General features: G+C 40.4%; 1 protein-coding gene across 1 annotated transcript in view; it reads right to left on the reverse strand.

Moving 5' to 3' along the window:
• Nucleotides 1-255: 255 nt before the first annotated feature.
• Nucleotides 256-27,899, reverse strand: part of Tspan8 (tetraspanin 8) — a 35,119-nt gene continuing 7,475 nt past the window's right edge. The window contains exons 2-8 of the mRNA XM_059245526.1: nucleotides 24,335-24,397; nucleotides 18,818-18,955; nucleotides 17,138-17,212; nucleotides 16,918-17,025; nucleotides 8,462-8,596; nucleotides 5,136-5,219; nucleotides 256-1,595 (exon numbers count right to left, since the gene is read on the reverse strand). Coding sequence (XP_059101509.1) covers nucleotides 1,542-1,595; nucleotides 5,136-5,219; nucleotides 8,462-8,596; nucleotides 16,918-17,025; nucleotides 17,138-17,212; nucleotides 18,818-18,955; nucleotides 24,335-24,397 — 657 coding nt within the window. The 3' untranslated portion in view covers nucleotides 256-1,541. The remainder of the gene's footprint in view (nucleotides 1,596-5,135; nucleotides 5,220-8,461; nucleotides 8,597-16,917; nucleotides 17,026-17,137; nucleotides 17,213-18,817; nucleotides 18,956-24,334; nucleotides 24,398-27,899) is intronic.

Below are 27,899 nucleotides of genomic sequence, written 5' to 3' on the forward strand. Positions count from 1 at the left end.
ACTGCCTTCTGTGGTTTTCCTCCTGCACAGAGAAGGGGGATGAGTCTGTCATACTTTTCTAGTATGAGAATAAATTATCACAGCTGCTTTAGAAAATGTCTTGAACAGAATCTATGAACTCTTAGTACATGGGTACAAAGCAGTTCCATACCTGCATGTGTGTGTGTGTGTGTGTGTGTGCGTGTGTGTGTGTGTGTGTGTGTGTGTGTACGTGTGTGCACAAGCGCAGTAGTAGTAGCACAGGACATGTAGAAGAATGTTTATATCAGCTTTATTGTAGTAGTAAACCAAATGTCCATCCATAGAAGAATGGATCAGTGCATCGTAGTACATCCATACACAATGGACTATTACTATATAGCAATGAGAATAAGGTACACCTACATGCAACAATATAGATCCCACAGACAAAGAGCCATGAAAGAAAGTCAGAATGCACAGCTTCTTATTCTACTAAGAGGAAGTTTAAGAGCAGGAAAATTGATCTGTGGACACAGGAGTCAGAAAACTGGTTATCGTTAAGGAAACACTAAGTGAGTCAGTGAACGGATACATGTTTCTATAACAATTCAAACTAAAAGCCCTGACACGGCAGTTTCCAATGTCCAGGGTGCAAATACCCCCAGTGTGGTGGATTGTAAGCTCCAGCAGACCTTAGTAAATAGACATGCAGAGAGACACAAATGTGAATGTGAATGCTCTGATTAATAGAATTGGGAGTGCATTAGGGAGCAATGTGGTGTGTTGAGAATACCGTCATTGGACAGTCCTTACACAGTCCTACATGCACAACCCCAGAGTTCCACACTTAAGAGTTATTCATTTTGCTGCATGTTACATTTCAGTAGAACATAAAATTAAAAGTGCATTTCCATGAACTAGAAAGAAAACGTACTTTGAACTGTTGTGTCCCATAGGAAGATCCAGAGTGGCACCAGGTACCATGGTACCATGGGCTCTAAGGCTGAGTGAGATATAGGCACTCTTTTTTGGGGGGCAGGGCCAGTGCTTATAGTACATTTGAAGCAAAACACAGCCACCATAAAGATAAAAAAGATGGTGATTTGCACAACTGGATCATTCTTAAGTATTTCAACTTTAGACAATCTCATTATCAGTCATTGATATTCCTGATGAAACAAATATTTAAAAAAAAAAATTAGTGTTTTTGAAAAATCCCAGATTCACTGCCCTACTATTCTCTTGTCACTTAGAAATGAAGTTATTCCAGTGGCCAGATCCAGATGAATGTCACCAGGAGCACAGAGCCACCTGACCACAATGACCAGACACCAAAAAAGCATCAACATAAAAACACTGTTTTTATTTTGAGAAAAAAAAAATTACACATCCATTTTTTCTTATGTCCTCACATTTACATCTGCTGAATACATGTGAAGATATCTGTAGTCTATCTAGGCAAGACATTTTAATAAGAAGGCATTTGCTCCTGATATTTACCGTACTCACTTATTCAACGTTACAAAGCCAAAGCAAAAAAACTTAAATGGTGTTGATGATAACTTCGTAAATCCGTTGATTCATTTGCTCCCAATCTGGCAGTACAGCACCATAGAAAACACCAAACCAAGAATCTAGAAACAAAACACAGGATTAATGTGGAATTTAAAGAACATGGGGAAAGATGGAAGCTGTCTTTTGAATCTCTCACAGGAAATTAGACTCCTTAGGAAGAGAACAATACTGAAGCCTAAGTGCAGATCTCTCTCTCTCTCTCTCTCTCTCTCTCTCTCTCTCTCTCTCTCTCTGTGTGTGTGTGTGTGTGTGTGTGTGTGTGTGTGTGTGTGTGTATCAGCTGCTACTACAGGATGCTCTTCCCTTGTGGTATGCACACATCTTTCTGTAAAGCAGTTCCCTCTGAGTTCTGGGTACCTCCAGCCTGTGGGAGCTAAATATACTTATTGATTCTATTGAAAGACCATGGTCATCTGGTTTGGATCATCTGCATAGAAATCAAGGAGTCTAGAATTTCTCCCACTGAAGTTTTAGACGATGCTTAGAAGTGAAAAAAGTATGTACATTTTTTTAAGAAGAAGGAAAAAAAAAGCACTTGTAAACTATGGGGAATAGCTTAACTCAGGAATTTTCTTTTGAAGTAACAAAACACAACTGAAAATCTAGGGCGTGAATTCCATCTCATTAGTTCTTCTAAAAGTAAAGAACCTCTGAACTCGCTCTAATTGACTCCGCAGTTGGTGACTTGAATGCTTTGGTTTTGAGTAGTTAAGAAGACTCAGCAAATGGCACCTTCCTCTGCCCCAGCCCCTTTCAAAGGAGACATGGAGTGTGTGTGTGTGTGGGGGGGGCACAATTTCCATCTACACTGCACACAGATTGAAGAATTTAATGAAACACTTTCAAATGGTAGTTTATATCAGCGTTTTATCACTAATACCACACTTCCTTCGTTTCTTCATATCTGTTAAGAACATTTATGTTCAGAAAAACAGAAAGGGGATTCTTTATGATGTGTGGACAAAGACTCACAACAGACTTGCTGCTAAGTGTTTATACACAGACTCCCACATGTTGAAGCTGTTTATAAAGATGTGGTAAGATGACCATTTCTCTGAACTGCTTCGTTCCTAGGACCTCCTGTGAGGTTACCTTTTGTCCTATTAAGTGATGAGTAGTCCATGTCATTTGATAATTTTTTGTTTTGTAAAAGTGAAACCACAAAATGCTGACCACTTTTTAATAGTAATAATAATAATAATAATAATAATAATAATAATAATAATCTGCTTATTTATGTCTAGATAAGGATTCCAAACATCCGCAGAGGAATTTTTTTTTCACAGAATTAAGCATGAGCATCTTGTATGAGTTTCTAGTATGCAGACTGAAACAAACCCTAAAGGTATACAGCATTAACAAAGCCTCCACCTAAGGTCTAAATAGGGAGTATGATGTTTTTTCTTCTGAGAAGATTGTTTACATATATTTTCTGCATTGAGCATTGCTTTAATCTCCTTAGAAATGTTTATAAAAAGAGATTTTTCTCTCTGTGCATCTTTGTGCTTCCTTGAATTTGGAAGCCAAAAAGATTTAAGTGCTGAGATACTCATCTAAAGATTCAAAGACTAAAGTCTGTTTGGAGGCACATTTCTACTGACTGGGGACCAGGGGGCCATTTGCAAAGCTCTCTTTCAAGTGAAGTAAAATAAGGCACCAAATACTTTTTTTTTTTTTTACATCAAACTCTACAGTGGAAGACAGGCTTTAGATTGAGAAATCAAAGAGAAGTATCTTAACAATTCTTTCAATCAATTAGTAACCATATCTACATATAGTCCAGACATCACAATTTCACTGGGCTCACTAATGATTACACATTATGACAGTACCACACAAACTCCATAGTGGTAAATAACTGTACATAAGGGTTTTTTTATTCAAGGGTTTCACTTGAAGAACCATATAGGAGAATTACTAATGTCCCTAAATGTGTGACAAGTACATGAAGTATATGACATTCATAAAATATTGATATGCGCTATTCCTCTTGCAAGCTTATTTTCTACTAGGTCTGTCTAGACTCTTGGCAATAACTTTGGCTATGATATGCAAGACACCAATCTTTCTAATCAATCATGTCCCTATTACTTCCGACTCAGCTTCAAGAAACCCCTCAAAAGCATACGTGAGCTGTATTCAGTCATAGGCAACTCTCTAAATTTGAGTCTAACATGAAATATAATACTTAACCTCACTTAAAGGCTGCTTTCTCAATTTTCATTCATCAGTTAATGATTAAACCCAGGTCTCGGAGAATATTAACCTCCTGCTCTACCACCAAGCTTTATCCTCGGCCGTGATCATTCCTTCAAAATCAAGTCTATCAAAGCATAAGTATATGTGTTCCATATGTTTCTATGTCCAGGAGTAGATATGTGATTCTTTACTCGCCTTTTCAGCCATTGTTTCTAAATTAGCATGAAGCCAGAATGCTAAGTAAACAAACAAGGGACACAGAACAAATGGCAGAATCAAGAGAAACAGACCTAATGAATGCAAAGTAACATTTGACTTTTACTCATTTGGGCTACGAGAAAGTAATACATATGTAACATGTATGTTATATGTATCTGATGCTAGTAGTGCCTAGTGTTTTCTGATCCATGGCTGAGAAATTCCACCAGTAACAACTTAAGAACATTCAATGACTTTAATCTCAACCAAAATCCCGACCAAGCAGTTATGCAACAGGAGGCTGCAAAGCTACTAAAGAGCCCAAAGGGGCACTGCCCAGCAAAACGTCACTCAGCTGCCATCACCAGGGAAATACCACACAGCGCTTGAATTCTTGCTACCGTATTGACATACGCTCATGAGCCATTCTGACTCATTTGACATCTACGTTTCTCAAGAGCTGAGGTAGCTCCATAAATGCTGCTTTGAAAATGTCTTATTTCATCTTCTTGGCAAATATGGAGAGGCCGCATAAACGTTGCCCATCAGGTTGTAAAATGAAACGCCAAGAAAATCCATCAAGATGAAAATTTGATGGAAAGTATGTTTTTAAGTTAAATGATTAAATTGATGGAAGGCTCCACATGCTTCACTGCTTTTTCTGGAAACATCTCCAAGTCTGCTTATAGTATCTACACTGAGAAATTCCAAGGCAACCACTTCTGCTGTTTAGAAGTTGTTAGATTTCTCTAGAATGAGTTAGAGGCAAAACATTTCTCTATTCCTTTGGGTTCATCTTCTATTTTCTGTTTCAAGATTAAGGCTGGAAATGACCAATTATGGCGTTCCTTTTTTTTTTTTTTTTTTTTTTTTTGCTTTTGTGTCTTGCTTTCCACCTCACTTCAGAAAATTTAACACTTGTGCTAGTTTTGATGCAAAAGGGATACCTACAAATAAGAATTGTATAGATGTTAATTTTTTTTTCTCAAGAAGACATTTAGAAACAGCAGCCTCAGGCCTTTTTGGTTTGTAGGACTAGAATCCTACCTGTTCCAGACTCAAGACTGGCTCAGAGAGATGATGCTCCCCAGGCAGTGTGTACCCAGTGCTTTTTAAGGGCCCTCGCTTGGCTTACCATAAGCATTTGTTACAACCCATGAGGAGGGAATGAACGCAGAGGCAGTGACACTGTTATACTGTACCTCGATAACCGCCAGTCCAAAAGCGATTCCAATGACGATGATAATGTTCTTCTCAACCATATCTTTTATCAGAGAAAGGCAGGTCTATTCAAACAAACAAACAAATGCTTTTTAGTGAAATTTTGATCTCATATTTATTCTTCTGGTTGACTTTTGATATGGTTACCTAGGTCGGCAAAAAGGAATTGAGCTATTTCTTCTATTCCTAACTTCAATCTTATTCTGCGTTAGAGAGCATTTGAGCTAAAAAGCTATGCTTTAGCTACATAGCTCCTGAATGTGGGGAATGATAATCAATAGAGTGGCACCAGGTCTACCAACAACTCTAGGACAGGCCTCATGTTCAGGAATAGCTGACCAATATAGAATCGATTCCACAGTTTCTTTGTGTGCATGCTTTTATTTGGTTAGAGTTTGCTGGGATTTGGGGGGGGAAGGGGGGTGTTATTTTGTTTTCTTGGGGGTTTTCTTGTACTGTGTTTCTGGTTTTGTTTTGTTTTGTTTTAAGAACTTAAAATTGGGAGGGTAGGGTGGGAGATTTGGAAAGACTTGGGGGAGGAGAAGAATATGATCAAAATATATTTAAATTTAAAATTTGTTTTAAATAATAAAAATATAATAAAAAGAAAATGAAAAACTAAAATCATTTTGTGAAAATTTAAAAATAAATTCACACCACTATACCTCCAAAACTATAATTTTTAGAATCAAAAGATCATAAATAATTGTATCTTCTCTTTGGATTATTTATTTAAGAACTGGTATTCTCCTAACTATGGATTATGTGGGTTTGTGACCTGCAGCAGGGAAATCTACTATTGAGGTTACACCTGGATATAGTACAGATGTTCCTCTTCAAAGCAAAGAGATTCAAATCCTTTAAAAATAAATATGAGTGCTATTTTTTAATCTTAAAAAAACATTGTTATATATACTTTCATGCTACTACTTTAAGTAAGAAAGAGAATTTAGGAAGTTGTTTCTCTGGTACATTACTTTAAATGTATTCAAACCAGCCTGGAAATCAAATTTTACAACATGTCAGGCAAATTATAAACATTCCAATAACTGAAAATTACAAGGCTAACTTTTTAAAATGGAAAAATACTGTGCAACATAATCTGTATTGTCATGAACTGTCATCCTTGTGACACTCATATATTTATGAAGATTGACCAAATCATGCTACTAGCTAGAAACAGTGAAAGGTCTCTCCAAAGCTGGAAAGGTCTTTCCCAGACTCCATTCTTTAATGGGATGGACTTCTCCATTCACTTCTAATCCAAAGCAGCAAACATCTGAGATTAGCGTGTCAGTTAGGGTCAAGAGGGAGATGGATGACCGCATCTATTGATTCACATTCATTATATCTGTCTCCTCCTGCGCCCAGGAAAATAAGGTTATCGTGGCAAAAGAGAAGGAAGAAAATAAAAGGAAACATGAATAATGGTCATAACAGATTTCCTATTTTTCCAGACTTGCAAATGACACATGGCGGATGGAAGTATTCAAAGCATTTATGACCCTCCTTCTAGGGTACTAGGGCAGCTGTTGGCTTATACTCAGCTGAATTATGTGTGAACTTTCAGTAAATATCTTCTTATAAGGGCTTTTCAGAATGTATCTTAAGGAAAAGCATCTTTTTGCTGAGTCTTTCATAGGAAGTAGACATCCATGTCAACAGAGCCTATGGATTTCCTCCTCCTCCTAACTGGAAGCTACATTCATCTGTACCAGATAATAATTTCCATTCTACCTTGGGAATTGTGTTTTGCTAAATTTAAGCAGGCAGGAGGGCATCAGATATAAAAGGTAAGAATACAAAATTTTAATTGCTATTATTTTTGACGATGAAATAACATAGTAATAATGCAATCTGGTAACTTCTTCCCCCATGAATTACTATAAAGATGAGCTACACCAATGCTGCTCCAGAGCAGAGCCTCCTTAGCTCCAGAGATAAAGGTCAGTAGTCCAGAGGAGAGAATTTTTTCCCTATGATTTGATATTTTCTTTCATTTATTAATGACATCAACAATTAGTAAATAAAAACAATGCCAGATGGAAAATAACCTTTGGGTATGCGAGTTGTAGGAGGATTTGTGGATATCTCATGACTAGATAATAATTTAAAGGATGCTAAAGCTTTTTTGTTTTGTTTTGTTTTGTTTTGTTTTGTTTTCCAGACAGGGTTTCTCTGTGTAGCTTTGGCCCAGCCTGCTGAAGCCTTTTTGATGCTGCAACAGTATAACTGAGATAGAGTAGTCTCCAAAGAACAGCAGTTTAAAAAATTCAACTTTAATGCCAATTGTCATGTGCGTACTAAGCCTTTCTAGGTGGAAGGAACAGCTTAGGAAAAGCCTTGTGGTGAGGGGTACATGTGAGGACCTCCACGAACCCACATTCTGAACTTCAATGATTGACTTGGAGGGGGACCATAACGTTTGTACTGTCTCCTACGCCAGCACTTTAGTTGTCTTTTGGGGTTGTCTAGCTCTTTTTCCTTTATTCTCTATATTTGATAATCAGTTCTGTGAGCACAGATTTTATACCTTGCGTACATACTGATCTCCAGGGACTAAATGACAAGACTGTCCTAAGCGTTCACTGCTTTGGATCAGGTGTGAATGAAGAATGGATCTCCAGAAGGCCTGGCTTACAGGAGGTTGCCAATAGCTATTCGATAAATAGTCATAAATTCTTCATTTAAAAAACACAGGAAAAGCAGAAGGTGATACCCACAATTCAGACATTTAGGAAGTATATAACACACAGAAGATAGAAACTCACCTTTTAAATTTATTTCAAATATTCAAAGCAATTTCTCAATTGCAACAATAAGTAGATAAATTAGCAAGTATATTTATCATCTAGAAACTAAACTTCTAAATATTAAATCCTTCATTTATACTTACATGGGTTCTTGGGAAATGGTATTATGACTAGTAAAAAAAATACAGACTTTTGAAAATTAAAGTAAAAATATTAATTTCCAGAACTTTTATTAAGATAGAAAAAAGTAGAGATTAGTAATTATAGTCACCAAAGGCAGAATAAAATAAACTTTTTATGTTAGTTTGTACATTGACCTAACTTTGATCCATGAAAGTTGGATTGAAGTGATGTGAAACTCATAGATAAAAAAATGCTTTCATTTTAAAATATCTTCTTTTATATTTAATAAAGATTAGTTTTAGATTTGGATAACTGCTATATTTTCCTATCACAGTTTCCCTGGTGCTCGCTGTATTTTAAGTTTATACAGAGGCTATCATTGTGAAAAGAATACAGCAGAATTAATGTGCCAAACTGGATCTTATTCTCACCTGTCTGTTCACATTAGTTCCCGCATAACTGCTACACTGAGAATCTGGCGAATCTGGACATTTACATGACTCTCGAGCGTCATTAAAATTATTTCCCCAATCTTCAGCTCCCTTGACCAAGCCACAACATTTAAGCTGTGAAGAAACAAAGAGAAGGAAACAGAGTCATTAAAAAAAACCAGAAACATTGTCATCCATTGAATTGTTCTTCTAAATGTCGTCACAAGGATGCGTCTTATGCTAACATACAGATTTTACTTTATTTATGTATTGTATTGTGCTTGATTGTGTGTGTGTGTGTGTGTACTTTATTTATGTGTTGTATTGTGCTTGCTTGTGTGTGTGTGTGTGTGTGTGTGTCTGTGTGTCTGTGTGTGTCTGTGTCTGTGGTGTGTGCATGCATGTGGGAGAGTATGCCAGTCCTGTGGTCATGGAAGCCAGAAGAGAGCATGGGATCCGCTGGAGCTGCATTAAGGGAGTTATAGCCAGCTGTGAGCCAGCTGGCGTGGACCCTGAGAACTGAACTCTGGCACTCTGAAAGAGCAGCAAGTGCTCTTTCTTAGCCACTGAACCATCTCTGCAGTACTCCTTATGCTAAAATATGGCATGTCACCTTACCCATATAGAGCACACATACACACAATTCAGATAACAATAAACTCTATTTTTAGAAAGGAAGAAATGTTTCACTTTGGTCTGAACAGCGATAAAAAGGAAAATGACTAAGATAGTAAAAGCTTGAAGAAATTGGAAATAGGGTTTTAAAAAACTAAACAAAGTTCTTAACTTTGCACCCCAGGTTCACAAAAATGTCAAGTTCTCAATTTAAATATATGTGTGTATATATATAGTGATATGTATACATCTATCTCAAGATTTCTGAGAAATTTTCAAAATAAGATTTCTATCCCAGGATCTCTGGATCAGAGACGTTTAAAATACCAAAGAATTCCAGAACTTCCCTAGGACTGAATTTTCATAGAGATCTTCAAAACAGGAAAGCAAGCACAAATTAAGGAACAGTGTTTCAGAAAAATGTTATAGAGATGAAAGCCCAGACTAAACTCACTAAAGTGGAAGAGGTTGTGGTCACGCTCTAGGAAGGCAAGGAATCAAGCCTGACTCAGAACATTATCCATGAAGAAGAGAAAGCAATCATCTCCACCCTCTCCTAAACTCATCTACTATAAAGAGCACTTCTCGGAGAAACTATTGGGAAAAGTCAGTAAGCAACAAATACTGGTCTTTCAGGTATGAATTTAATCCCAGCAGTTGGGAAGCAGAATCAGGCAGGTATCTGTGAATTCACGGCCAATCTGATGTATGTGGTGAGTTCCGGGACAGTTGAGACTATATTGCAAAACACAGACTCAAAAATAGATAGATAGATAGATAGATAGATAGATAGATAGATAGATAGATAGACAGATAGATAGACAGACAGATAGATGATAGATAGATAGGTAGATAGATAGATAGATAGATAGATAGATAGATAGATAGATAGATAGATTAAAAATGGCTGGGCACGTGCCTTTAATCTCAGCACACTTGGGAGGCAGAGGCAGGCAGATCTCTGAATTTGAGACCAGCCTGGTCTATAGAGTGGGTTCCAGGACAGTTAGGGCTATACAGAGAAACACTGTATTGAAAAAACAACCAATGTCTGGTTTAACTTAAGGCCCACACCAGGAGAGTGAGCCTATGCCTTACACTGCCTGGATCTGGGTAGCCAAAAACCAGAGACCAAATATCCCAAAATCCTAGGGTAGAACCAAATATAAATAACAAAAAAGTAACACTAATAAATGAAATGATTCCTAATGATATTCTGCTGTACTCATAGATCAGTGCCTTGTCCAGTCACCATCAGAGAGGCCTCCTCAGGCAGAAGATGGGAGCAGGTACCCATAGCCAGACATTCTGTGGAGAGACAGAGTCTAAATTGCAGATCTTCATCAGGTCCCTTTCCTCAGAAACTGGAGAATGCCTCAGAAGATGGGGAGGAAAGATTGTAGGAGTCAGAGGGGATAGAGGACACCAGGAGAACATGGCCCACCAAATCTACCAAGCAGGACTCACATGGGCTCACAGAGAAAGAAGCAGAAAGCACAGGGCCTGCATGGGTCTGCATCAGGTCCTCTGAGAATATGTTATGGCTGTTAGCTGGGTGTTTTTGTGGGACTCCTAACAGTGGGAGCAAGTGTATCTCTGACTCTTTTGTCTGATCTTGGGACTCTCTTCCTCCTATTGGGTTGCCTTGTCCAGCCTTGTTAGGATGCCTTTTGCCTTGTCTTATTGTATCTTGTTTTGTCCTGTTTGGCTGTTATCTTAGAGACCTGCTCTTTTCTAAAGACAAGAGGGGAGGGGAGTGCTGTGGGATATCTTTCTATTTGCTGTGAATATGTGTTGCTCTGATTGGTTGATAAAGCCATTTGGCCTATGGCAGGGCAGGAAGAGCCAGGCAGGAAAATCCAAGGGAGACAATAAAAGGAGAAAGGAGAGGTAGGAGAGATGCCATCCCACCATCCAGGGAGCAGCGTGTAATGGCACACAGGTAAAGCCACAGAACACATGGTAACATATAGATTAATAGAAATGGGCTGAGTTTAGTTATAAGAGCTATAAGAGCTAGCAAGAAGGTTGAGTCATAGGCCATGTCATACAGTTCATAATTAATATAAGCCTCTGTATGTTTATTAGGGTCTGAGCAGCTGCAGGACCAGGACCGGGCGGAACACAGAAAAACTTACAGCTACAAGGGAGTGGAACTGGGAGAGAGGGCAGGTGGGAGAGGAGCTATGAGGAGTAGATAGAGGGAGGGAGGGAAGTAAGGGAGGAGGGAGGGAGGGAGGGGGAGGGAGAGGGAAGGACGGAGGGAAAACTATGGTTGGGATGTGTTACGTGGGAGAGGAATCTATTAAAAAAAAACAATAAAAATGAAAAAAAAGAAAAAGAAAAGAACAGACTTCTAAGAGATAACAAGCAAATATGGCAAAATAAAAAGATGAAGGAAAAACTTTTATATCAAACTCAGACACAGCAACTCAACACGAGGAAGAGTTGCAGGAGCAGGCAAAAGATTCAGAGACCCAACTCATTCTCACGGTCAGGAGTCCCATAAAATATGAAGCTAATAGCTATAATCTACACACAGAGGACCTGGTGTAGACCATGGAGGCCCTGTGCTTGCTGCTTCAGTTTCTGAGAGACCGTAAGTGTTTTGATTAGTTGATTCAGAGATAAGTTGGTTTGATTAGTTGTTCTCCATTCTCTCTGACTCTTCCTCTTCTGTGGGATTCCCTGGGCTCTAATGGGAGAGATTTGATGAAGAACTCCAATTTAGACCCTTTCTCCAGGATGTATTGTATGAGAGAAAACAATCTATTTTTAATTAAAAAGAAAAACAAACTCACAAAAAAATAGGAGAGGGACTTTCGTTCAATGGTTGTAGTTGGGTGACTACACTAGCCATATTTCAAGCCCAATCTGCCCAAGTTTCGGTTGCTGACAGTGGGACCTAACAAGGAGATTTGCTGCAAAGACAAAAATGAGAAAACCTGCATGAAGTGATAGGCCCAGTGCCCAGCATGTAGAATCTGCTTTTTAAAATGCATGAACTACTATAATTTTGTTTTCACTGTTATTGCTTCTGCTATGCTCTCAAGTGAATATGATCACACTCATATCATTATCAACAATTTAGATCAAGACCGGGAAAGTAAGTGTCAGACACTACAGAACAGCAGAGGTGCAAAGGAGGCCCAAATAATGAGTTTCAACTAACAAGTTCAACTGAGACAAATGTAAGGACTTGGGCTGTGGTTCAAACACGTGACTCGATGTTCTTACGACAAAGAGCTGAAATTTTAGTTAGTTCCAAGCTCGATATTAGCAAGGAGGACTTTCCTCAAACAACCTCCTTCATGTTCCTATGACAGAGACGACTAATCGCTTCCTCTTTCTGGTTATGTAATTTTTTTTTTTTTTCGAGACAGGGTTTCTCTGTGTAGCTTTGCGCCTTTCCTGGAACTCACTCGGTAGCCCAGGCTGGCCTCGAACTCACAGAGATCCGCCTGGCTCTGCCTCCCGAGTGCTGGGATTAAAGGCGTGCGCCACCACCGCCTGGCTTGGTTATGTAATTTTGATTAATATTAATCAATGTGAACTGGCTGTATAAAACAGAATATAAATCATATACATATATATACATATATATACATATATATATACATATATATATATATATATATATATATCAGATCACCCCACATCTGAGATAACATACCTGATGATTGATTCTTACAGAGTCACAGAAACATAAGGGAGAAATGGGGGAGACACAAAAGCTAAAGCTCGTTCTGATATCTACTCTCTGAACCTGCGGTAGAGCAGTCAAGGAAAAGTGTTGTCAGAACAAATTGTAAGTTGACACTCAGATGTAAGATGAAAGACCAGCACTGATGACATGTCACCCTTATAGAAATACTTCTTAAGAATCCTGGAGGGACACGTTCCATCGTATGGGAATTCCTTGAAATCCACAGAAAGCCATGCAACAACTTCTGTCCATAGCTGGTGTGTTTACAGATGAAGCAGAGTTTGGAATAGGACCCTTTCCCCCAAAGAAATGTAACTAAAACCAAGAAAGCTAGATGGATGAACAGATAAAGCAGCTTCAGGGTGAAGCAATACGTCTCTAAGAACATATGGAGTTTTAGGCACAGGATTTGCGTGCAAGGAGAGAGCATCTCAAATAGACAACACATAGCACATTTAGTAAGCCACAGTTGTCACAGAGGCCTTACATTCCGGGAAACAGGCAGTAAATGTGGCTCTACACCTGTCCCAGAATCCCACTGGATCTCTAGGATCTTTTGTTCCAGGCACTTTCCTAGAGAGGACCAAGATTGCTCTGCATGCCCCATGGATGGGCTGGAGGCTGCCCAGATTCTTCCTGCTGTCAACTTGAATTAATCTGTGCTCTAGAAGGGAAATCATGTAGGAGGGAATGTGTGCAAGCCATGGATACAGCCACTGGAAGTTAGGAAAGCCAGCACCTCACACGGGAATTTAAAATGGAAACTGGCTCATATTAGAGTTCTGTTCTTGAAAACAATGCCGTAAGCAGAGTTTTTGTAAGCTGGAGTCTGTCCAAACAGGAACTGGTAAATGATCAGGGCAAAACAATGCTGTCTGACAAATGGTTTAGGAAATCAAGGATGTTTCGGCTTGAAAAGCAAACTTGGGGAATCAAACAGCTATTTTCGAGGAAAGAGCCCTGTGTTTACAGACATCCATTGACTTCTTTTTCCAATGAGATGCAAAAATAATTAAGACTAAATGACATGAATTCCAGGGAGATAGTTGTTTGTTTTGTTTTTCAAATTGAGGAAGAACACACTGATTATCAGACTAGTATGAAGTGGGATAAACAAAAATGGGTAGACTTTCAGCTCAATATTTAAAAGGCAGATGGTAAGAGTGAAATATTTCAATTGATGAAAAGCCAGGATGGACAACCTATAAAAATCCAGCCCTCCTACAACCTTCTAAGAATTTCTATGCCAAACCACACCTACAGTGAACACTGCATGTAGATATTATGATGAGACTTCTAAAATCTAAAGGTGTGGCTAGGAAGCCTCTGACAAAAGAAAAATTCATCATGCTTTATAGCACATGTATTCACAAAGGGGAAGAAAAGCAGGAAGTGCACTCCATGGCATGTGGGAATGATAGAAAGACAGGAAGGAGTCTCTCAAGAGACCTTGACCTCACAAACCCGCTCTGACCCAGCTTCCTTCAGAAGTAATACTCAGTAAAGCCTGGGAAGGAGTCAGATAGTTGAATAGTTTTAATGCCTCCATTTGATTTTACCTTAAAGGAGAGGGAGGGAGAGGGGGGAGAGGAGGGAGAGGGAGGGAGGGAGGGGAGAGAAGGGAGGGAGAGAGAGAGAGAGAGAGAGAGAGAGAGAGAGAGAGAGAGAGAGAGAGAGAGAGAGAGAGAGGAGAAAGGGGCTAGTAGCCTAAATAAAAAAATGAGGTCCTGTAGATCTGGACTCAAATTCCAACCCCTTCATTAGTTATTTGTCAGCCCCAACTCAACAACGGTGTGCATCAGCGTGATGTCACATCTGCTTTGGTTTCATGCCCTGCAATCTTGGGTTGCAGCGTTAGAGAACATTCATAAGGTGGGAACTGGGCCAAAAGGAATCACTCTCTTGAGGGGATCGATGCTGGCTGAAGAGAGTGGGTGGGGTTTGCAGGACTGAGTTAGTTCCTAAGAGAGTGGGTTTCCATGAGAGGGGGAAAAAGAGATTTTAAGGAAGGGTAGGGAGAGTGACAGGAGACTGTGACTTACTCGAAAGGGACTACTAGGGTCAGAAGGGTACAAATGGTGGGAGTGGGCAAGAGGAGGAGGGAGGAGAATGGAGGAGAGGAGTCCAGCAAAATAAAGTGTGTATAAGAATGACACAGGAGCCGGGCGGTGGTGGCGCACGCCTTTAATCCCAGCACTTGGGAGGCACAGCCAGGAGGATCTCTGTGCGTTCGAGGCCAGCCTGGTCTACAGAGTGAGATCCAGGAAAGGCGCAAAGCTACACAGAGAAACCCTGTCTTGAAAAACAAAAAAACAAAAAAACAAAACAAAAAAAAAAAAACACAGGAAAAGCCACTGGTAATACTTTGTAACCTTGAACGCTGGTTAGAAAGCAAATTTTTAAAAGAAATGTAGAAAATCTGAACATTCAGAACTACATGAGCAAAATCAACAATAAAAAAGCAGGCCTTCCTCCTCTCTAGACTCTTGCTTCTTGTCTCTGAGTACTCTCCTCTGTATTTATTCCCACCATTGTGATGTTCTCCTCCGCGAGGACCTCACAGAACTGAGCAGATGATGCCATGCTCCTCAACCTCCAGAACTGTGAGCAAAATAACCCTCTTTTCTGCCAGGCGTGGTGGCGCAGGCCTTTAATCCCAGCACCTGGGGAACTAAGAGGCAGGCTGATCTCTGTGAGTTCGAGGCCAGTCTCATCTCCATAGTGAGTTCCAGGATAGCCAGGGCTACATAGTGAGAACCTGTCTAAAAATAACAATCAGACAAATTAACAAGCAACCCCCCAACAAACAAATAAATATCTTTTATGTACAAAATACTTAGTCTCGGGCATTTAGGCATAGCAACACAAAACAAATAAAGTCAATGGTTCATAGGGTTGTAGGGAGCAGGAAGAGTTGTTTTAAGTGGAGAGAGGAAAAGAAGAAGGGTAGACTCCTCAGCACACTACTCTTTCAGATTGTAAATATTAAAACAATTACTGGTTTGTCCCATAAAAGCTTAATTTGTTGTAGACATAGCTTCTTAATCTATCCTCTAAATGGCTTCAAATCCTAAGGGATTGGAAACTGTTGCAAGCACTTTTTTCCTATTACATTGTGACATAATAATCAGTCAAAATCTGAAAAATGAACAATTTGTCTTCACAGAATAAACATACCAATTTAAAAAATTAAATAGTGGACTGAAGAGATGGCTCAGTGGTTAAGAGTACTGACTGCTGTTCCAGACGCCCTGGGTTTGATTCCCAGCAACCTCAGGGCAGCTCATCACCACCCATACCTCTAGCCCCAGGGGATCCAACACCCTCTTCTGGCCTCTGCAGGCACCAGGAATGCATGTGATGTGCAGACATACATGCAGCAAAACACCACACATATATTTTTTTTTTTTTTTTTTTTTTTGGTTTTTCCGAGACAGGGTTTCTCTATGTAGCTTTGCGCCTTTCCTGGGACTCACTTGGTAGCCCAGGCTGGCCTCGAACTCACAGAGATCCGCCTGCCTCTGCCTCCCAAGTGCTGGGATTAAAGGCGTGCGCCACCACCGCCCGGCACCACACATATATTTTTAAAAAGCGGTAATAATAACTTTTTAAGTTCCAAACCCTGGAACAAATGGCCGGAGTGCTTATGTAACATATCTAAACAGATCTGGCCACCAGGTTCTCCTAGCATCCCTCAGTCCCTATTTGTTACAGGGTAAGGCTGACATATCCCACCCTCTGCCCTGAACTCTCCAGCCCAGGGGCTGGGCTGCCCTTTCCCCAGAGGCTCTTCCCTATATAATCCAGACATTTGGGTTACCCTTCCTTCTATACCTTGGCCCTCTTTGCTGGTACACCTGGTTCCCCTCTCTCCCCTCTTCCCCTCCCCCTCTCCCCACACCGCCCATCTCAGCCTGTCTCAGCCTGGTCATGTCCACTCCGGACGTCCCAGATGTCCCTGCCTCTGCCTATACTCTTTTAATGTACACTAAACTTTCTCCTCCACCATACTTAGGGGCAATCATGCCCTTTCCTATCCTTTTTCTTTCTTCTTTTCCTTCACTTTTTAAATTTCAAAGTGAAACATTGAGGAAATTATATTCAAATTTCCAAGTGGCCAGGACGTTCTCATTACCTCTTCTTGAAGTGCAATCATGGCCTGCTGGATTTCTTTCGCCTCAGGAGTCGTTTGAGACAAGAGTTTTGCATTTTCATAGAGCGTTTCATTCAGAAGGCGGCTAGACTGAAAATTGAAAAAAATACATATACACATTGTTAAAGTATTCATGCCAGCGTGTAGAATTTCAATGTTGTGGGCCTTTCCAAGAGCTGTCAGACCTCCTCGGTGAACATACCTCAGATTTGAAAGCAGCTCCCAGGATACCTGCTGCCAGTTGCAAGAGCAGAATCAGGAGCAAGCCGATGAAAAACTGAAAGACCAGACAGAGGTGTGTTATTCTCAGAGCAGCCAGGAACTACCAACAGCGCTCCAGTGTCACGTGACCCCTGGCAGCCAGAACTACCAGCCTCAGTCTCCCATTATTACACCATTGTGTTGAAGCTATAAATTGACTCTATTACTACCAAGAAACATCGCCTTTAAAAAAAAAATGATCAAGGAAAGTGGTTGTAATTAAATCTCACTGGAAAGACTACAGTCGATTCTCTCATCCTAAAGGGAGGGAGGTTTGAAAGCCTAGAGGACCTAAGTATTGCTTCCCTATTCCTGTTTAACACACACACACACACACACACACACACACACACACACACGCACACGCACACATGCACGCACGCACGCACACGCTCTGGTTTCAAAACAGTATCTTCCCTGTGGGAATCACATGGCACCATGTTCCTGGTGTAAATCCTGAACTCTGCCTGGAGGATGGAGTCCACATACCAGTTTTTTTTTTAAAAAAACAAGTTCCTCAAGTAATTAAATTCCCCAAATGGTAAAAGAGGCCTCATTACTCAAACAGCTCTCACAGAAGATGTTACTGGAGTCCTGTTAAATGTGTCTCTGTCTTCTCCCTTAGCAAACATCTAAGCACCATTATTGTTCTCAGATATGCAAACTGCTTCTTTATTTATAGACACAAGTTTAGGTTCATTCTAATTTACACCCCACAAATACTCTATTTTCTAATAGTTTGACAAGATCTGTTCATTACTTTGCAGTCTATAAGTTAAAAAGTGAATGCCTATGGGCTATCCCAGTTCAATCCGCCCTTCTGGAAAATCCTAAACCACAAATCTGATTATCTCCCTTGCAATTTCCTTAGCACAGCCTGTACTTTACAGCCCACACAAATACATCTCCTATCATTACTGGAAATAGCCCTCTCCAGACACACCCAAGACACTCCCATTCCTCACTCAGAGCAACCCTGGATCCCAGGCTCTCTTCCGGGTGACCACAGCCCACAGCACACCCTTACCTATGCAGACAGATTATTCATTTCCACCTCTGACTCAAAAGCTCCCTCCCCAATCTTCACCCCTCTCCTCTGCAAACACTTTCACTGTAGTATATTCTCACTTCTTTTTTTTGGGGGGGCAGTGGTTCTAGACAGGGTTTCTCTGTGTAGTTTTGGTGCCTGTCCTGGATCTCCCTATGTAGACCAGGCCAGCCTCGAACTCACAGTAATCTGCCTGCCTCTGCCTCCCAAGTGTTGGGATCAAAGGTGTGTTCCATCACCATCCAGCATATTCTCACTTGTTCTTCCCCCATGGGTTATGTCCACTTAACACAGTGTCTGACACACAGTAACATGGCCAAGTGGTCATTCGAATGAAGGACGGAATGAGAGAAGAAAGCATGACTGATTAAAATGTATCTTCCTTTAGACTCTAAAAGTAACCTCAAATTTAAGCCAAGGTAATCCAAAACCTAAAGCCCTAGTATCTTCCATATGTAAATCCTCTAAAATAAATGAGGCTTTCATCAAGTTTGCCAAGTCTTTAGACCGACCACAGGGATGGATAACCCTTGGGGTCCTGAGGGTGGATGCTGGGATTGGTCTGGAACCCACCAAGAGAAGCATGCAACGGCTTTCTTTCACAGCACCACAGCAGCCCAGGAAGCCCAGAACCATGATGATGGCCCCCACCGCGATCAAGATGTTCACAGCAATGTAGGGGTTCGTGCCAGAGTCTCCAGCAGAGATGATCTACGGACAGAAGAGAGGGGCGGTATGAATTCCTTATCTTGACGTTTCTTTATCTCCTTTTCCCAATATCCCTTGAGTACCCACTCAGTGCCAGGCCCTGTTCTGAGACCCTGAGAAGCTATCATGGTCTAAGCTAGTGAAGGTCTCCGCCCTGGTAGAGCTCACATTCTGCTAAAATGCTACCTACCTGAGTAGGATAATTCTAGAGTGAAACAGTAGATATTGAATGGAAGAACTGTAATGGCCCTTTTAAAGTTGTTTCCAAAAGTTGAAAACGAAAAGTACTTTTAGTCCTTCCGATGGGATCTTTGGTTCACACAGTGTACATCTGATACATAGAGTAGCATAACAAAAGGCTTTGTTTTATGATAATCTAATCATTTTTACTTTAGAATACCCCAAGTTCTTCAAGTCGCTGCTGGTTATGGCATGAATGTCAGAATCATGTTGAGCTGAAGAAGCTGTACATAAAAGAGCAAATGCTGTAAGATCCATTTACACAGAGTTGAAGAACAAGCAAGGCTGTGGTGATAAAAATTAATGCACTTTGCCTTTGTGCAAAATAGACAAGAAGTCAGGAACTGACTGAAAAGGCCCACTTGCATCTTGGTAAGAATTCAATAAGCCCATGTTAACCCTTATCTTCTCATTCCCTGAAGGACTTAACCCAGAGACTTTAATTTTACCTGACTGTTAAATTATGGGATGTTGAGGAAAATACTGTAGGTCTGTTTATGGTGGGTGGGCTACCCATCCAGTGTAACTCAGTTCTTCTACATGCGACACAAGTATCCTCTTGTACTTAACCTCATAGCACCCCAAACCCATCTGCTGCTTGTCCCCCTCGATGCATGGATGCATGTGCAGTAGTCAATTATAAGTAGAGATGGAGATCTTGTGCCAGTGTTCCACCTGCATGCTGCATTCAGAGCCCCCGTGCCACCTGGAACCTCAAGGTACTGGGCTGTCTCCATGCAAAGACACTCAGGACTCTGTATTCTCTAATCTCTCAGACCACCCACACGTCACCTCCTCTACCAAATCAATGCAAACATAACACGCCACTAGTGATCCTTCTGTGTTGAAAGCTTTTTGAAATCCATTCATAACCTACAGAAAATACTTATTCAATAGTCAATATGAAGGTGTGTACTGAAATTATGCAAGCTTAAACACAAAGATCCACATTCTACTTGGGGTCCCACTAGGCAACAAGTTTGCAACCCCAGGACCATAAATGAACCTGAGCCTTCAGGCCCGTTTGCAGTTTGTAAAAGGGAAATAGGTCGGGTCTGTGGTTTCTAAAACCTCCTTTGTCTATAAAAGTATTTGCTCACACATAATGCTTAGATTTACAAATTTAAAACCTGCTTATGTCATAATTTTTTTTAAAATTTATTTTGGGGGAGAGGTTTTTGTTTGTTTATTTGTTTGTTTTGTTGTTGAGATTGGAGCCAGACTTCTTGGGAGGGAGAATTAGTTTCCTTTAAGGTTGTAGGTCCTGATAGACAGACCGCTCTGCTCTGGTGGATGGCCCCATATCTGTGAGTATACGGGCAGCACAGATTGGGCCTGGTGGGTTATTACAACAATAACAAAAGTAAAGACATAAATTTTGGAAAGGGTAAATTGGTGGATCTGGGATCGGGGAGGAGTGAGGGGTGAATATAATCAAAATACCTTGTATGAGTGTATGAAATTCACAAAGAATCGATGAAAATATATTTTTAAAAGGACTAGGAAATTATTTTACTCTATTCATTTATTTTGGTTTTGTGAGACAGGGTTTCCCTAGAAAGCAGCTCTGGTTGTCTTGGAACTCGTTCTGTAGACCAGGCTGCCCTCGAACTCACAGAGATCAGCCTGCCTCTGCCTCTCAAGTGCTAGGATTAAAGATGTGTGCCACTATGCCCGGCTGGATTAGGAAATTATTAAAGCCAGAGAAGTCATTGTTGTTAACAAGCAGGCACAAGGTCAGGGACAAAACAGATATGTCAAGAAAGCAGCTTTGGGAAGGCAGCTCTGTCTGGTCACCAGGACATGCTGTGACATCTGAACAGGCAGAAGACTCTAGCAAGGTTATTGGAACTCAGGACGGACGCAGAGACAATAGATGGACTATCTACACAGGGAGCCTAAGTGGTGCAGCTGACACTCGTCCAGGCAGTAGTTAAGGACTGTGGTGAGGCCACCCACTGCCAGGGACCAGGCAGAAAGAAAACTGTGTGCTGACCCACTGCCAGTCGCTGTTGCAAGCTCAGACCAACAAATGCCTATTCTTCCTGAAGAATGAACTAGAAATTGGAGCCGGATGTTTGTTCCAGCAGGAATCCAGCAAGCTTTCCAGAGCTGCCCCATATAAACAGAGTCTGTGTGTTTCTTAAGAAAAGGGGAGACATTCCAAAGAGGGGCTGGTGGGTCTGTAAAATGAGGCTACCGGGACCTTCTTTAGATTAGAAAAGATGTCCTGAACAAGGCTGGTGCCCACGATTTTGACCTTGGAAGCTATGGCGTTTATCCTTAAAAATGACCCTTCCAAGGCACGTTAGCCGAAAGAGATGTCTCCTCCCTGTCATTCTTGTGTATGTTTGTTCTCATGTTGGCCCTTGTAAAAAAAAAAAAAACTACTAGTTCTACTTTCCCAGGAAGAAAATTCAGCTCTTCACTCAGTCTTGATTCTTTGCCACTAACTCCAGATAAACACACATCGTCAAGTTAAGTTCGCGTAAGCCAGGCTGGTTGACTTTTGGTCTGGGGCGGAGGCTGACGGCACAGGGGTCTAAATGTGACTAACAGCGCTGTCTAGCCCCTGCAGTCCAGTCCATTTCATTCCCAGATGTGGCGTTGGAGTCACATTCTCTCAAGGACAACAGCTCTCTTTTAATGTGTTCAATGTGTGTCATGTCTTAACAGACTAAACACCAAATTTGCTTAACAGAAACACTGGGGAGAAAGAAAACATCGCCCAGAAATCAAATAGTAATATAAAATTCAGGCTGTGCACACATCTTCAAAAGTCCAAAGTACCCTCAAAGTCATGGTTCTTAGTCTTTTTTTTTTCTTTTTTTTTAAAATTATGAGCGTCAAAGTCAGACAGATTACATACGTCTTCAAAACCCTCTTCCTCCTCTCGAACTCCAGTTCCTGGGGTCATCGGGAATTTAGAGTCACACTGATCAGAACAAATGGAATTCTGATGAACTGGGAGGCAAGGCTCTCTGTCCTACCCAGCCCCTCCCAGGTTAATCATCTGGTGAAATATAGAATGAGGAAGTAGCGAACTGCCTCAGGGGTTCTCTGGACTCTCTTGGGATAGAAAGAGTTGTAAGAGAGAGAGCTAGAGAGAGGGAAAGAGGGAAGGGGGTAGGGCGTGAATATTTCTGGAAAAGCTGTCCATACTAGAAAAAGAAACAAACCAGCTGCCACTCTTCTTTCCATCCTTCTTTCCACTAGGCCGTATCCAAAGGCAGTTAGTTGTACCGTGATGTATAATGCATTTAAATAATTTTAAAACATCATCTTCACCGCAGTTTTAATATCATCTTTATAACTTTCAGTCGGAATGAGAATTCTTCTTAAGGGAGGAAAGGTATTGGAGCAAAACCTTTGAAAAGGCCCTAACAATAGATGTGACCCTGCCAAGAGCTTGCTTTCACAACCAAAGGTGAGCAAACTGCTCCGCAGGAGCTGGGACAGTAAAGCAAGGTGGGGGTGGGAGGTAGGGGGGAGCTGGGGGAGCTGAGGGTGCTCTTTTAATTGAGAGGGAAGAAGAGGAATGCAAGTAAGGGAGCCAAGAAATGCAGCCAGTGTGGAGTTATTTTGGATAAGACTGAAACAACAACCGACCCGTGCACACTTAGCCTTTCTCCCTCCTTACACATTTTAACACTTTAGCATGGAAAAGAAATAGCATGTGGTGAATCCGAAGCCTGGGGCTGGAATGGTGCCTATAAACTAAACGTCCAAACCTGGGGACATATTGATAAGAGCTTTGTCCCTGGGGTGAAAGATATGCAGTGTGAGGGAATTGGTCTTATTAACTGTTTGTGTGATCAAGAAGCTGAACACCGCCGGGCGGTGGTGGCGCATGCCTTTAATCCCAGCACTTGGGAGGCAGAGCCAGGCGAATCTTTGTGAGTTCGAGGTCAGCCTGGGCTACCAAGTGAGTTCCAGGAGAGGCACAAAGCTACACAGAGAAACCCTGTCTCGAAAAACCAAAAAAAAAAAAAAAAAAAAAAAAGAAGCTGAACACCACCAGAGTCACATGAGTGTGATCGCCTCTGGTTGAAGTGGTTGCCTCCAATTCTGGTTGTAAGAGGTAAATACTGACTACCCTTATACTGTGCTGTCCTTGAAATCTAGAATCACTTTCTTCTCCAAGAAAACATTTCATCTTACTTCATTTTGGACCAATCACCTTGGGATCAGCTACATCATAATCAGAATGTACTATAGAAGTTGTTCTTGGTGGGGAGGGAAGGTATTCAGTGTCTCCAAGATGCTCATCAGCTTGGCCTGTAGTATGAAGGATGCAAGATTCTACTTAGACCCCTTCCTACATCTCCTTGTGTTGAAGTCTTTCTAGTTTGAAAATAATATTACTAGAACTTGGGAGAGACAACCCCACCTGGGGTGACACATGTTGCCAGGGAAATTGGGGTCACCTCTCAGGGTTCTTAGTCTCGCTGATAGAAGAATTCAAGAATGGGTTCAGAAGAAAGCTCAAAGATAATTTTATTTGAGCTTCACTGAAAAGCCCCAGGGCAGATGAGCTATAAATCTTGGTAGCTTCCTGGAGGAGGAAGATGCCTAAGAGGAAGAGAGGAAGCCCTACTATTTGAGTTGACACATTCAGCCATGAAGGTCAGACAAATAATCATATGGCAAAAGCAGACTGGGGGTGCCAATGTAATGGGCAGCATGCTGAATTCCTGTTCTCCATTACCAACTACACAGAGTGCTGGAGCTCAGAAGGAAAAACACGTGCTCTCATAAAGGACATAATTACTCCTGTATTTTTAACATGGCTTATGGTAAACCAGCCTTCCTGAGGAGTGGTCCTCTGGCCAAGCGATTGACCAGCCCAACTGCATTGACTGACTCTTACATTTGGGGTAGCTTGGAATGTTAGATTTCTTTCCCTTCACAAACACAGATGTTTCTGTAACAATAACACACCCCTCTCTACTCTCCAGAAGGACTGCTCCATGCAAGGCACATAACAAGCCATTTTGATGGCTTAAATTATAAACCCATAAAACATCACACATGGTAAGTGAGGCATTGAAGAAAAATGGTACACAACATTTTCTACTTGTCATTATTATTGCTGTTGCTTTTCATGAAGGAGACAGAGTTGCTTTGTGTATCTATATTTACCTCTTTGCCATCCTTGCTTACTCGTACCCATATCGATAGTGCCAGGATCAATGTACCACATATCTGCAGAAACAGGGGGGGAAATGTTAGAGTACAAAGATAAAATGAAATGCAAATTCCATAAACACCATTTATCTGGCTGTAACAGTTTATCAGTAATCAGACCATTACAGTCTGAAGTGCTCCATAGCAGTCTATAAGACTGATAAGAATAACAGTCCATTCGTAGTGTTAAGACAAGAATCCACCTCTGCCGGGTAGAAAAAGACATTTCACATGATTTAATTCCAATCACATGGGTTTTTCTGCCTATGGTTTAAAGATAAGATACTCCTAATATACCCCTGGATTTGACTTGTGAACTCTATTTTGGACCAAGAAAGAAAGGCATAACTTACTAATTATCAAATATGCATTCAGGATTCCTGAGGAAGACTGAAATTTGCAAAGATAAACAATAGTAGAGCATTTTACAAAATTTGAAATTTAGCAATGATAGTATAGATTAATATTTTTAAACTCGAATGAACTTTTTCTAAAAAAAAAATTCTTTTAGGTAGTAAGGCTTACCCAGAGAAAAGAAACAATGTGAACAGTATTTAAAGTCTTAAATTCCTTTAATGACTTTACCAGATTATTTAATTTGGACCATGGCCAACACATAAAACGTGAAACGCATTTTACCTTAGTGTAAGGAAAACTCTTGTCTCTCAAGGTTAAAAAAGAAAGATATACATAGAGGCTTCAAAAAAATCAAAGATATATTATTAGATAGATATGTTGAGAGCAGCCCTGGTGACATGCCGGACATAGTAGGCCTTGGAGGACTTTCTAGATGTTTCTGACCTCTGCATACATTAAAAAAGAAATGGTCGAGTTCTCCAAAACCCAGTGACCTTGGAGTGCCCTTGCTTTCATGCATGCATGGTTGAACCACATGCCTGCAACCTTCAGCAGAACGTTCGGAGCTTTCTCATTAAGCTTCCAGTAGAAGGAAGGTCAAGGGGATTGTTAAAGGAATAGGCAGCGCACAGAGCAGCTGAGGAGACATGGAATCTCTGCTTCCCCGAAGACCATCTAAGTCCAAATTGTTTGTTAAAAGTAACTGAATCCTGGTAGATTACAGTCACAAGGTTGAAATCCAGGCCAACTCCTAACCAATCTGCCCTTCTTACATGCTTTAACTCCTATAAAAATCGCCCCAATTATTCTAATGCAATTTTTTAAAAAAGTAGAATTCTTTGTTCAGTAGACAATAACTTATACAATTGACTATCTTATATGCAGGCATATATAGACACTATATAACATAAATTAATACAAGTTTAGAGTTGCAAGCCTCATTACCCCTCTTCCTAACAAAGCTAATATTTACAAATGAAGATAAGAACCCACGTTAGCAGGTGCTAGATAGCAAGTCAGAGAGGAAGAATGAGCGTCAAATAATAACTAAAGAGACCTCCTGGTGGTGATTCTATAATAATCACATTTTTTCTTGTTTCTTAATTGATTTCCTTCCTGATACTTTCTGTCTTTTTCTTCTCCCTTTACAAGCACATTTATACTGATCCTCATTTTTAAATGTATTCTTTGAGAATTTCATGCAGTATATTTTTATCATATTCTTTTCCACCCCTCAACTCCCATGCCATCTTGCCTCCCTTCCTAACCCATTTCTTGTTCTTTCTTTCTTTTAAAAACAAAAAAGAAAAGAAAAATCCACTAAAAGGCATGGAGTCTGATTTGTGTTGGCCAGCTGCCCATGAGCCTGGTTGATATCCCCGGTATTACTCCATTAAAGAAAACTGATTTTCCTCCTGCCCCTTGCTATCATTTGGGAACAGCTTCTTGGCTAGGGCTGGGAGTCTGTACCCACTTCTCCTTTGTGCCAGGATTTTGTCTCTCCTGAGCATGTCTCATGCATGCTTTCACTGTCTCCGGGAATTCATATATGTATCTGCCCTTTTGTGTCTGTTTACTTAAAAATCACACATCACCTCTGACTCTTACAATCTTTTTACCCCCCTCTTCTGCATGGATCCCTGAGCCTAAAGGGGAGAGATGTGGTAAAAAAAACAAACCAAACAAACAAACAAACAAACAAAAGCATTCTACTCAGGGCTGAGCACTCCAAAGTCTTTCACCCTGCATATTGTCCAGTTGTGTGTCTCTGTGTTCATTAACATCTACTGCAAGAAGAAGCTTCTCTGATGAGGGCTGAGGGATGCACCGATCTATGGGTATAGTAATATGTCATGAGGAGTCATTTTATTGCTATGTTCATTTAGCAGAATAGTAGTAATGGGTTTTCCTTTGGAGACCATGACCTATCTCGTCTCAGGTTCTCCACTTCTTTCACGGTATCAGGACTAGGTTACATCTCATGAAATCCAAACAAAAAGTGGTTGATTGCTCCTATAACATTCATGCCACTCTTGAGCCAATGGGCATATTTTATAGGCAGGTTGTCATTACAGCTCTGAGGGGTCATAGCTGGAAGAAACTGATGGTTACTTTTCTCCTCCAGTAGCATGTACGGCAATTAACCAGTAGGGATGGAGCTTTTGTTTAGTACTAGCCAGATTTCTCCATGTTTGATAACATAAGCCTGTGGTTTTTTTCTTTTCTTTTCTTTTCTTTTTTTTTTTTTTTTTTTTTTTGAGCAGTAAGGTGGTAGAGGGTAGCTAATAGCATCAGCAATTGCTTGTAATGTTCAGGAGGAGTCTATGGGAACCTTTTTGTCAACAACTCAAAAAGATATAACCCATTCTTGGTACTGGGAGTTTTATTTGGTAGCATATGATATCTAGTTGGGATATTATCTCTCTCATTGTATGGTAACTCTATTTAAATTTCATTTATTTATGTATAGACTTTAGAAGCTTCCACAGTAGTAGGTTTTCATATGGCTTTTTAAAAGGCCCTCAGTGCTACTTATCCCTTTCCATATTGCCTGGTGTACTCTGATCTTCAATTTTATGTTGATCATCTTAACAGTTATTCTGGTCGTTAACTTTAACTATAAGTAATGTTAACTATCCTAGTAACTATTGTTTATTTGGAAGTTATTATACTATCAAAGAGAAAGCTTTAAGACAACTATGAAATGCTGAGAGCTGGGGAAATAGTCTTCCCCAGGTAAGAGCACACCAATTGGTTTTCCAATATCAAATGGTCAGCCCTGAAAACTTATACATACAACACCTATAGGTAATATATTTACATATGTCTACAACAATAATTACTGGAAAAAAAGGTCATAAATTTGAAAAAGAACACAAAACAGTATATGGCGGGGTTTGGAGGGAGGAAATGGAAGAGGGAAATGATGTAACTATATTGTGATCTCAAAAAATAAGGTAATGATAATAATAATAACTCTTATAGTAAGAATGTGATAGTCTTTAAACCTTTATCTCCTTTTTGCATTATTATTTACTTCAAAGTACTTAGAAATTAAGTACTGATGTCTTTGAATTTTACACTTAGGATGTGGTTGGTCAGAATCAGTAGTCTGAGAATATAGGCAATTTTGGTATTTGCACATGGGCAAGCAACAGGTCTG

The sequence above is a fragment of the Peromyscus eremicus genome, chromosome 18, assembly GCF_949786415.1.
Source record: "Peromyscus eremicus chromosome 18, PerEre_H2_v1, whole genome shotgun sequence".
Lineage (NCBI taxonomy): Eukaryota > Metazoa > Chordata > Mammalia > Rodentia > Cricetidae > Peromyscus > Peromyscus eremicus.